Below are 12140 nucleotides of genomic sequence, written 5' to 3'. Positions count from 1 at the left end.
AGGGGTTGAACCTGGGCCCCAGCAGTGAAAGTGCCGAGTCCTAACCACTGGACAGCCAGGGAATTCCAGCACAGTTTGACTTCTAAGGCTAGGTCGTCGAAGGTGAGACAACTTCCACCTGGCTCTCTTTCTTGGGACATGTACCTTTAGAACCCAAATGCCATGTTATGAGGAAGCCCAAGCCACTGGGCTAGGCCACGTGTAGTTATTCTGGCTGACAGCCCTAGCTGATGTTCAAGGCAAGAGCCAGTACCAACCACCAGATACGTGAATGTGACTCTGCCCCAGCCACTCTCTGCAACTGCATGAGAGACCTTGAACAATAGCCATCCAGCTGAGCCCAGGGAAACTCCAGAACCATGAAAGATAATGATTGTTGTTTTACACCACTAAGTGTGGAGTTGTTTGTTACACAGTGATGCATAACCATAACAACTTGCATTAACTCATTCGATTCTCCCAATAACCGTATGAGAGGAACAATTATTATCCCCATTTTACACATGAAGAAACTGAGGCTCATAAGTGCTGGGCAACATGCCCAAATTTACAGAGTGAGTAAATGGTAGAACTGGGATGTGAACCCAGGTAGATACACTACAGAGTCAAGGTCATAACCACCAGTCTCTGTGGTCAGTGTATCATGATTCCCTGACCAGCACTCCTTCCCCTTCTCCTGGTTTCATCACCTGACTTTCTTTTGGGGGGAACACCCCTCCTCCATCATCAGTCCATGTGGTTCAGATGGAGCTCACCCCACCATGGACCTTTAGGTACAAGCATAACCCAGATCAGGCCAGTGAGAGTACAGCATGCCCCTTGACACAATTATTGGCTTGGTAATGGGTTTATGAGGGGGCTGGATCAATGAGAGCCGGCCCTGGGAATTTTGCTGGTTTTACAGAGAAATAGGCCCATTTTAATCAATAAAATCATGGAGTTGCTGGTCCATCTTTGCTACTGTGAGGAGATCCTGTCCCAGAGTAGAGCCAAGAAAAAATATATATATATACAGATAGACTCGTAACATCATTTAAGAACCTAGAGACAGCCATTCCTGAAGCTTATCACTGTTTTGGCTAAAGGCACTTTGAACTGAGTTTGTCTCTGGCATCTGAAAGATGCCTGTCTACTACTCTCCCAGTGGGACACTTTGCTTCTTATGCTATTTCACCTTCACTGAGGGCAGGGAATGGGCCTGATCTATCTATCTTAGCACAGTGCCTGGACACACGAGGCATCCACCAATCTCGCTCTATTGAACAGAACTAAAAGGGATATTGCCCTGTTTCAAGGTGAGGAAACTGGTTCTCCTAGAGCCTGTGGATAAGGAGGAGGATTAAGGGTAGTGCTTACATGGGACTTTCCTGGCAGTCCAGTGGTTACAGTGTAAGTGTTTACAACCCAAATCCTGAATCTGAGTCAGTCCTTTGCTTTAGATCCAGGAATAGCATTTGGGAGAAGCGGAGGAAGGAAAGAAGAAGACACCCTTGGGACTTACCTGGTGGCACAGTGGTTAAGAATCCGCCTGCCAACGCAGAGGACACAGGTTCGATCCCTGGTCCGGGAAGATTCCCACGTGCTGCAGAGCAACTAAGCCCATGCAACACAGCTACTGAGCCCGCGCACCTAGAGCCGGTGCTCCACAAGAGAAGCCACTGCAATAAGAAGCCTGCGCACCCCAACGAAGTGTAGCCCCCGCTCACTGCAACTAGAGAGAAAGCCTGTGCACAGCAACGAAGACCCAACGCAGCCAAAAATAAATAAATTTTAAAAAATGGGGAGGGGTCCAGAAGAGGAACTGACAAGGAGAGGAGGTGTGCTCTCCCACTGTGTGCCACCAGTCCTACCAAGAAGCTTCCTGACTTGTACAGACCTCCAGAAACCCTTTATGGCCTTCGCCTCTGATTAAACAGGCCCAGTGGTGTCTTTTTTTTTTTTTTAATTAATTTTGGCTGCATTGGGTCTTCGTTGCTGCGTGTGAGCTTTCTCTCTAGTTGTGGCGAGCAGGGGCTACTCTTCGTTGCGGTGCACAGGCTTCTCATTGCGGTGGCTTCTCTTGTTGTGGAGCATGGGCTCTAGGCGCGTGGGCTCAGTAGTTGTGGTGCACGGGCTTAGTTGCTCCACTGCATATGGGATCTTCCTGGACCAGGGATCGAACCTGGGTCCCCTGCATTGACAGGTGGATTCTTAACCACTGGCCACCAGGAAGTCCCCCTCCCCATTTCTGACACCTGGATATTCCAAGTTGTGACAGATGCTCCAGGGTGTAGACAAGCCCTCATTTACATGCTCCTGTGAATCAGTCGCTAACTTTAGGACCTGAAGATTTGAGAGACAACTATCACTTTCTGGCAACTCTCCTTTCCACTTACTTCCCCCAAGAAGCAGCCACATCACGTGCTCTAACTGGCGACTTTATTCAGGGGGGTGAGGAAAACAATGAACTACAATTGGGTTATTTCTCAAATAATCTGAAGAGGGGCGAATCTCTGGGGCCCCAGAGAGGAAGGATGGGACTCTGGAAACTAGAAGGCAGAGAGGGACAGGGGTGGGACTCTGGGTGTCTTGAAGGGCGGGGCCGGAGGTGGGGAGAGGGGGCGCATCTTCCATTCAAGGCCAGGCGCCCCCTAGGGGCCGCTGCCACTTCCACTGCCACTTCCGCTGCTCGCAGCGTCCAGGATCCAGGTGCGAGGGCGTCGGGAGCGCCGGAAAGTGGTTTCCCGGGCCCTCCGTGCGTGTCTGGGACGCGGCAGCACCGAGATGGAAATGTTGAGGCAGTGACCAGAGCCAGGATCCGCCACTGGTACCGCGTAGCCCAGAAACGAGCGGCAAAGTTCCGCTCCGTCAGCAAAAGTCTGGCGGGAAGGGATGAAGTTTGGGTCCGAGTTGGTGGAGTCCAGATACCCTGGGGGCAGCGGCGCGATCTTAGGGCAGGAAATTCTCACCTCTAGGTCCTCCTGGGAGTCTGGGGGCAGGGCCATAGTGGGGGTGGGGCCTTGGGGAGTGCGAGTTCTTACTGGGTCCCAGGGGGCTCGGGTGGGGGAGAACCAGATTAAGGCTGGGGCCTTGGAGAAGGAGACTCGGGTTTCTGGGCCTTCCAGGGGGACTGTGGACGGGCCTCGAGCAGAGACCGTCCTTTGGGGAGGGCAAATCCGGACTCAGTGGGCCTTAGGGAGGCTACAGGCATATCCTACTATGGAGATTGGGCCGTGGAAGCAGGAAGGATGGGAGTGGGGGCCTTGGGAGTGCCAGTCCGGACTCTGGGACCTAGACGGGCTAACCCAGGACATAGTGAGGGGAAGTATCAGTCTCTTCCTTGCTTCCTCTGTCTCATGCTCACCTGCCCATAGGTGGTGCAGCCAGGCTCGCAGCCCCTCTTTTCTAGGAGTGGGAGCCAAGTCGGGCTGCAGATGATATCACTTTCGCAGGTGGCAAACCTGGGGATGGTGTGTGGAGAGAAGAAGGTGGGTAAAGACTCCGCAGCCACGTCCTAGTGGGATTCCTGCTCTCCAAGGCTTTGCCCCGGGTATGTCCCTTCCCCAGATCCAGGCACCGCCTCTTAGAACCACGCTCCTACAAAAGCCATACCCCAGATTTCAGCCTGCCCCATATTCTCTAAACTTACCCAGGGCCTTGTCACTTCAGGCCTCATCCCTGCCGACCTCAGACCATCTATTCCAGGCCAGCCCCACCCTTTTAGCTTCTCTTTTCAATCAAGAGGCCCCCCCTTAAAAAAAAAAAAAAAAAAGCCAGCTCCATGGAAGGCCAGTCCTCCGTACTGCCGTACTTAGCAGTGGGTCCTCCACAGGCCCCGTCACTTTCTACCTAGCCTCTAAACACCAGGCCTCGTCCTGTACACCTTGGCGACTTTGGACGCAGGCCACGCCCCTTCAGGCACACGGAGGATCAAGCTGCAGATCCCTCGTTCGGCCCCGCCCAAGCCATAGGCCACACCCCTCACGCCCCGCCTCTCCTACCAGGCATCGCAGAGCTCCGAGCAGAGAGGCTGTGTCTGGCGTACCCCCAATAGCAGCAGGTGGAAACGACTGCGGAGGGCAACCTGGAGGTGTCCCAGGAAGGATTCACACCTGGACATCGGGAGAGACAGGCCCAGATAGGTCAAGATGCGCAAGCGCTCTGTCCCCTGGTCGGGGCAACTGGAGCAAAGAACACAAGGAAACACTGGAGGTGGCTGTACTTACCCGGGGCTCAGCTCCCCACAGCGCCCTGAGACGATCCCAGGGTCCGATGCCTCTGGTGTGTTCATCTCTGAGGGACAAGAGGGTCATGGAGAAGGGGACTCCAGTGAGTTGCCATCTTGGATCCTCAGGTAGGGTTGGGGAACCAAGGCTTGGGGTTCCTCTGAACGGGGAGACCCCAATTATATATGTTTTCTCAAACATAAAAGTTAAAGACTCTTCGCTTGGGATGCAAATGGAGCTTCAAGAAAAAATCACTAATCACAATCAGCTTATCATTTATGACATCCCTGGTGGTGATATAAATTCTCATATACTTACATATACTCTTTTACAACATCCTTATGAGGTAGGTCTATTATTTCTCCTCCTTTCTTAATGGCCCACCTGAGGCTCAGAGAGGTTAAGTGATTTGCCCAGGGTCACACAGCTATGAAGTGGCAGAGTTGGGATTTGAACCTAGGCAATTTGTGCTGTTTAACCACCACTAGACCCAGGTGCCTCCTCCGGTCACCCTAAACCCCTCTCCAAAGGAAATTCTGGCATTGTTATGGTTGAGTTGGGGTTTCTGGTTGTTAGAGTTTAGGCAAAGTCTGGAATGCTTACCTGCCAGGTGCAGCTGGCTTGTGCCCAGATTGGTTGCCAGCCTATGGTGTCTCTGGGATCTAGCTGGGAGTGGGTGGCTCTCTCCACAAGCCCCCAGCAGGATCCATGCCAGGGTCAGTTGCAGGGCCCAGGCCAGGCCCCTGGGTCGAGTGCAACCCCTGCAGGCCATGTCCACCTGAGATAAGCGTCAGCTGGGATACGAGGTGAGGTTCAGCTGTCCCTTTCTGGTAGCTCAGGGTGGCACTGTCCTGATGCACAGCCAGGAGACAGTGCTAGGCAGAGCAGAGAATGGGCAGCTGATGAGGAAGCAATAGCCAAGGACCCTCAAATCCCCGGGGGCCACCAAGGTCTGTCTCTGACCAAGGAACCCCCCCATCAGACTCATGTCCCCTCCATCCCTTCAGGTGCAAGTGTCCCCACCCCTGTTTGACGATGGTTCCCTTCCCCCCCACTCCGACCCAAAGCGGGATCTCCCACCCTATGGGCCCTCAGGCAACCTCCTCCGTCCTCTAAAGGGACCTCCCCAGATCTTCCAGTCCCCCCTTCTGTCCAGTAATTCCTCCTCCTCTTCTGCCCAGTCTCCTCCCTCCCTCTTGATCCCTGCTGGCCCCTTTCATGGTCACCTTCTCTCGGCCCACAATCAGCTTAGGGGCTGCCACCCAGGGCTGGACCTCTGGACCCAAGCTTGGCTGTGGCAGGACTCGGATTCTGCCAGTGGGATCCAAAGGCCCCAGGGCAGGGGAAACTAGGGATCTGTGAAGACAAGGCAATTCCCTCCCCATCTCTGCCCCCTTGGGCCACCCCTCACCTGTTAGCCGGACTGGAGTCTAGGGCACTGCTGAGACACCTCAGGGTCAAATCCAGGAAACAGCTGAAAGGGGCGTGGTTTGATGCAGGGGAGGGGTTTCCCATCGCCCCGCCCTCTGCTCCAGCTGACCAAAGACCAGAGGATCTGAGGCTGGTGTGTATATATCCTTGTGTTTGTCTTTATGTTGAGCTTGTGGCTTAAACTCTGTATATGTGTGAGGAGATGGATGAGGGTGTGTGGGGGGGGGATGAGGGTGTGTTTTGTGTCTGTGTGTGTATTGAGTGGGTATGTGTGTTTGTTGTGTGACGGTATGTTTATGTGCATCTCTTTAGTGTGTGGTGTGTGTGTGTGTGTTCAAAATCTGGGTAAGGAGGTCTGTAAGTGTTCCAAGAGCCAAGCGTGTCCAGTTGAGTAAGAGTCAGATAATAAATGAAGGGGAGGGGGATGAAGGATGAGGATAGATGTTCTGCAAAAATATTGTGAATAGGTCACTGGACAGAGGTTATTGACCATGAATGTTGACAATGAGTGAACAAGAGGTGTTGTCATGTGTGGAGAGGGTGTGGGACTCCATCTGAAATGTGTGTGTGTGTGTGTGTCCCTTTGCAATTTCTGTGAATTTGTGTCGCTGCAAACATTCCCTCAATTCATTCAACAAACATTTATTGAGCACCTAGGGTGTGTCAGATTCTGGGGATGCAGTGTAGTGACTTAAGGCATGAAAATCTCAACCCTCATAGAGCTGATAGTTTAGTGGGGGAGTCCAGTAAGAAAAAACACCCCTCTAAAATAAAATAAAATAGAAAAGAAAAGAAAAACAGCCCTCCAGTGGGTATGTGAGTGTGTGTGTGTGTCCATGTTTCGCATTGGGAGCATAATGTGTCTGTATTTTGGACAAGAGTTTGTGTGCAGCTGAGCTTCTTTTGGTTTGGGGACGATGAGTGTGTGCTTGTGTTGTTGAGTGTTTGTATGTGTTGTTTGTGTGTGCCTGCATTGCCGAGTGTGTGTATGTCTGTGTTTTCTAAGTACGTGTTTGCATGTGTGTTTCCAGAATGTGAGTTTATGTGAATATGTGTTTCTGTGTTTGCTGAATGTGTGTTTGTATTCTGTGTTTATGTGTTTGCATAGGACTCTCTGTGTCTATGTGCTAACTGCATATTTGCAAATGATTACATGTGTTTGTGAGTTTGTGTTTGCTGAGTATGTGTATGTGTGTGTATTTGCAGAATATGTGTTTTTGTATGTGTTTGCAGGGTGTATGAATGGGTATATGCGAGTCTGTTTGTTGAGCATGTGTTGGTACTTTCGTGTTTGTGTGTATGTTTGCACAGTGTGTGTGCATGCCTGTGCTGTAGATTGTGCATATGTGTTTTTGTGAGCAATGACTACAACCACAAATCTCGCTCCCTCTCTTCTCGGACTAGTGCAGAGTTTTTGTCTGTCTCTTTTACTGATGTACTCCCAGAATCCAAAATACTACTTTGCACACAGTAGGTGCTCAATACCTGTTGAGTAAATTAATCAGGAGGCACTGTCTCCTGGCCCCTCTAAGGGCACCCACTGATGTCCTGGAGGCTTCAGCAACCAGTACTCAGTGGACCTAGCCTTCCTCCGGTTCATCTTGGGGTAGTCCAGGGTGCTCGTGGGTCTTATCTGTCCAGCCTCTAGGCTGTGCCTCCCGATAACCCTTCCCCTCCCCTAACGTCCGCCCCCAACCTGAGCTCATATTTCAGCACTACGGACAGGAGCGCTAGAAATCAGTACCACGGAGAGCTCCCGCGGCAGCCGGCGGGAGAAGGGGCGGCAAGAGCGGTTTCCCGGCCTTGGACAGAGAAGTGCGAGGAACAGACTCAGCGATATGGCAACACGAGCATGCTGACAGAGACAGAGAGAAACAGACCGAGACAACTCAGGCAAAGGCGCAGAGATGAGCAGACAAGCGCCTGGGGAACACCGGGACCTAGACCTCGCTGTAGCCCCCTTTGACAGGCAGGGGTCGCTCCCGCCCAGGGACCGCGCCCTCCAGGGTCTTCGGGACAGTTATGGGCTGAGACCCTTGGGAAGCCCCCACCCCACCATGCCCTCCAGTGCCAAGACTGGCGTGGGGAGGTCTCCGACGCTTTTCACTACAACTAGGGGAAGCATGGTTGGCTTGGCCTCAGCTGCAGGAACACTGCGGGGGAGTGGTGAAAATCGCTTCGGCTGCCCTCCTCCCCAGCCACCAGCTAATCGTTCCTATAAATACGGCCCAGCCTGGCCTGGCTTCTTAATCCTGACGATGAGGGAGGGGATCGCTAGGGAAGGGGGGTGGTATTAGCACGTAAATGTTTTTCGGAGGGGGCTTCTCCCGTAAGGACGGGTCTCCTCAGTGCAAATACACACTATGTAAGAGATCTCCTTGGGATGTGAGGTCTCGTGGGTGGGGACAATTTCCCACAGAGAATATGGCTTTCGTGGGGTCTTTCACTGAGGGTAACCTCACCAAGCTTCCCAAGTGAAATATCACCCGCGGGGATCTTTCTCTACGGAAATGTCTCCTCTTTGGAGGGTGGGCTTTTGAGAGGAAGCGTCACCCCTCAGAGACCATCTGTTTTAGAAATGATTTTCAGGGTGAGAGGAGTTCCTGATTGGAGAGGGCCTCCCTATGGAGACTACCTCCCCGTGGGAATGTGTCTCTCTGAGGGGGTCACTGCGGGGAGGAGGTTGTCTGCATAGGGAATATATCTTAGTGAGAATGTCTCCTTTGGGGTGTTTCTTGGGTTGGGAGTCTAGCCATGAGCATGTCTCTCCCCTGGCGTGTCTCTACAGGGGTCTCACGGTAGCTTGACTTCCTTGGGGGCATCTGGAGGCTCCTTCCTCCGCCTGTCCGCTCCCCCCACCCCCCCCAGCGCGGGCAGCCTTGGCCGAGGCCGGGCTCGGGCGCCCAGACGCAGTGACGACGCCGGGTCCGCCCCACTTTGCTCCGCCCCCGCCACCTCCCTGCCCCCCCCCCCAGCCGCCGCCGCCGCCGCCGCCGCGGTCCCCGCGGCTTCTCACTCCCTCCCGCCTCCCGCCTTCCGCCTCCCGCCTCCCGCCGCCGCCCCTGCCGCCGCCTCCCACCTCCCTCCCCGGGGCCGAAGCCTCTGCCGCCGCCGCCATGGACGATTCGGGCCTGATTCGTCGCCGGAGGCTGCAGGTACGCGGCAGCCCTGGCCCCGGGTGGAGGGGAAGGGGTCGGCGCCCTGGGGCGGGGCCCGGCAGGAGGCGGGAGAACTTACGCCAGGGTTGGCCCAGGCGCCCTCTCCCATGGCCTCGGGACGCTACCTAGGGGGAAAGCTGTGGCCGCGCGTCCCGCCGCGCTGGGGACCCCGCCCCTCAGGGGTCGCCCGGGGATCCAGGGATCTGACAGAGGGGGATGCAGCCTAGCGCTCCCCCTCGAGGATAACCCGAGGGGCTCCCGGCCCGTCAGAGGGGGAAGGAGCTGGGATCGAGGTCTTTGCCCTGGTGCCCAGCCAGGCTGGGGGTGAGGGGGCGCAGAACAAAGTTATTGCCCCAGGGCTCGCGCCCCTCGGGGCTGCCGGCGCCGCAGCAGCGGTAAACATGTTTGTGCTGCAGCCTCGCCCCTCACCACCCCAGGAGCCCCTTCCTGAGGCATGGCGACCCCCTGCGACCTCCACGCACCTGCTCAGCCACCAGGATTCTTCCTACTGCCCTAATTGGACAGGCATCTAGACAGCCTCCCTCCTCACTCTTCATTCCACCCCGCTCCACTACAACACTACCCACCCGCCCCCACTCCGCGATCCTCAAGTCCAGCCCAGCTTGTGGGTGGGCGGGAGCGATTTTTAGCTCCTTGCAGCCTTAGAAGATGTTGGTCTCTAAGCTGCGCAGGCGCAGGAGACGTGGGTCCACTGCGCGGAGTGGGACACTGAGGTTTGCTGTGGAGTGTGGGGAAGGCGGGGACAAATCCAGGCGTCAGGAACTCCCACATCCTAGATGGGTAGGGATTCTGAAGCTGAGAAATGTTCTCTTCCGTCTGCAGCATGCACTTCTAAGGGTTAATACGGGGGTTCTGTGTTGGCCCCAAACTAACCCCAGAGAGGAAATCGATCAAAGGTTCACCCTAAGGTTTGCCTGGCATCTGGTCTTTCTGAGCCTCCTTGAAGCAGCCCCGAGCTAGGTAGTCTGGAGAAGTTTATATAAAGCCTAGAATGGGCCCAGTCTCAGGCTACATGCCTAGCCTGGAGCTTGGGAAGAGAAGGAGACGATTCAAACCATCACCCAGGGGCCTCGTCCATTTTTGGATGGGGCCATTTCAGGGGGCAGGAAGGACTTTCCCGGCATCTGGATGATGCTGGAGCCAGACCTGAGTTTTAACCAGAGCCCAGATGGGCTCTTCAGGTCTTCCTCGGATTTCCTTCCTTTCCCTGGGCTGGGTTAGGAGAACGGGTTCTGAAAAAAGGGAGGGAGCTGCTGCAAAACCAGAGCAAGTGCTGAAGCAGTTAGACTGGGTCCGCGCCGTCGGGTCCCCAGAAAAGGGCTGAAACGGGCGGAGCCTGCATGGGGTGTGTCCCCGCCCCCTGGGCCGGCGCCGACTCCCATTGGCTCCGTGCCACGCGGGACTTAGCTCTCCGGTGCAAGACCACGCCCCCAACCCGGGATCCTCCCACTCATCCACCCATCCTTCCCCAGGCTTCTAGGCTGAGGGAGCTACCCACCGAAGTCCTGCCCGAACCTCTTCCCTTCTGGCAGGGTTAACCACTTCGCAGCCTGAATACACTCACACACTGGTGCAACCCCTTAGAAGCTGTCCCACAACCACGGAGCTCCCAAGGGTCCCCTGTGTGCAGTTGGGATCGTACAGCAACCTAAGTTCGAATGCCCCGGCCGCAGGGCCGTCCGTTAATCACGAAGAGATGCAGAATCCGCTGGGCAGAGCAGCTCTGCAGCTGGGGATGGAAGTGGCGTCTGTTTACACGGACGCCAAGGATCCAAATCCTCTACCTCTCCACCTTGCCCCTTTCTTCGACCCTAAAATGTTTAGGGATGCTAGCAGATGGGGCTAGAGTCGAGGACTTCTCTAGGTAGCACTTAAAGGTCCCCCTGGGGCTCACCCTCGTAGGCCCATTGTACCCGAGTCTGGAGTACCGGGCTCCGTGGCGGGAAAATCAAGGTCTTGATTTTGATTGGGCCATTGCAGCCGCCTGGCCCAGCCGGCTGGTCCAAGGGGCGGCTCATTCAAGCTGATCCTGCAAAGACAGAGGGAAAACCTGGTATAGATTTCTGGTCACCCCTGGCTCAGGATGGCAGGGCTGCCAATCTGGACGGTGTTCCTTTTGACGCCGACCATCCATCTGTCCTCTGTACATGGGAGTGTGAGGTCCCTCTGGCCCATCTTCTGCCATGCAGCATGTCCATCCACAATAACTCCTGTTCCTATGACCTAACATTTATTGAGCACTTACTATACGCTAGACACCATACTAAGGTGCTAGGCACCTGCATCATCTCACAGAATCCTCTAGAAGGAATGGACTATTGGAAGGTCATTCGCCAAGGTTATAAGTGGCAAAACTGGGATTTGAACCCGGGGCTTTCTGCTATCAGAGATTCTAGAAAAATCCTAGAACACTCCTCATTTCTCCCTGGTTGGAGTCCCCACCAAAGGGCTTTGGAACCCTCACCTGAATCTTTCTGCCTGCAGCCCTACCAAATCCCTTTTATTCACCTTAGCCTGTGGACACAGAACTGGGTGGAAGGTGATGCCCCTTCTCCCCAGTGCTCTCAGAAAAGGGTCCAGACCTCTGTAATTTCTGGTCCCTGTAGTGGTTTCCTGTGTGCTTGACAAACAGAATGCAACCTTCTGATGTGGAAAGAGTTAATACCTACTTTTTTTTTTTTTTTGCCACACCGTGTGGCATGTGGGTTCCTTGACCAGGGATTGAACTTGCGTCCCCTCCATTGGAAGCACGGAGTCTTAACCACTGGACCACCAGGGAAGTCCCAGTAACTACCAATGATTATCACTGCCATTACTGAAAAAGACCACCCAGCCATCACCTGATTCCCATGTCAAATATCAGTTTGAGCCACCCTAACTATCCCCACCCCAACTCTGTGAACCTGATTGAGATGGGGTAGAACCACTGAGGTGTGGAGGAGTCATTCATTCATCCATCCAGTCATTCACCCTTTCATGCTTGAGCATGCCAAGTTTATTCCTGCCTCCAGGCCTTTGCAATTCCCTCTACCTGGAAAGCTCTCTCCACAGAGCCTCCCATGGCTGACTTCTATTTTTCAGCAACAAACTTAAAAATCGTCTCCACAGAGCAGCCCTCTGTAACTATCATGTCCCCCTCCTAGCCATTTTCCATCACATCACCTTGCTTAATTTTATTCATAACATTTATTTCTGTCTAAAATTATTTCGTTCACTTCTACATTAATCTTGGTTGTCTGCTTCCTTCCTTTAAATGCTAGTCCCCAAAGGGCAGGATTTTTGTCTCATTCACTGCTGTGTCCCCAGTGCCTAGCATGGGGTCTCT

At 54.2% G+C, this 12140-nt stretch overlaps 1 protein-coding gene across 1 annotated transcript; it reads right to left on the bottom strand.

The window, feature by feature from the left end:
* Positions 1-2630: 2630 nt before the first annotated feature.
* RTBDN (retbindin) lies at positions 2631-5159 on the bottom strand (the record flags this gene model as incomplete). Its single annotated transcript, XM_082621572.1, is given in 6 exon segments — positions 2631-2858; positions 3344-3440; positions 3981-4091; positions 4206-4288; positions 4292-4365; positions 4809-5159. Coding segments are annotated over 6 exon segments (762 nt in total). The 5' UTR covers positions 4978-5159.
* Between the last annotated feature and the right edge of the window lie 6981 nt (positions 5160-12140).

This window comes from Mesoplodon mirus (genome assembly GCF_964341445.2).
Source record: "Mesoplodon mirus genome assembly, chromosome: 5".
NCBI classification, from domain to species: domain Eukaryota; kingdom Metazoa; phylum Chordata; class Mammalia; order Artiodactyla; family Ziphiidae; genus Mesoplodon; species Mesoplodon mirus.
Note: the sequence above shows the minus strand (reverse complement) of the source record. Positions and strands in the feature narration are given on the sequence as shown.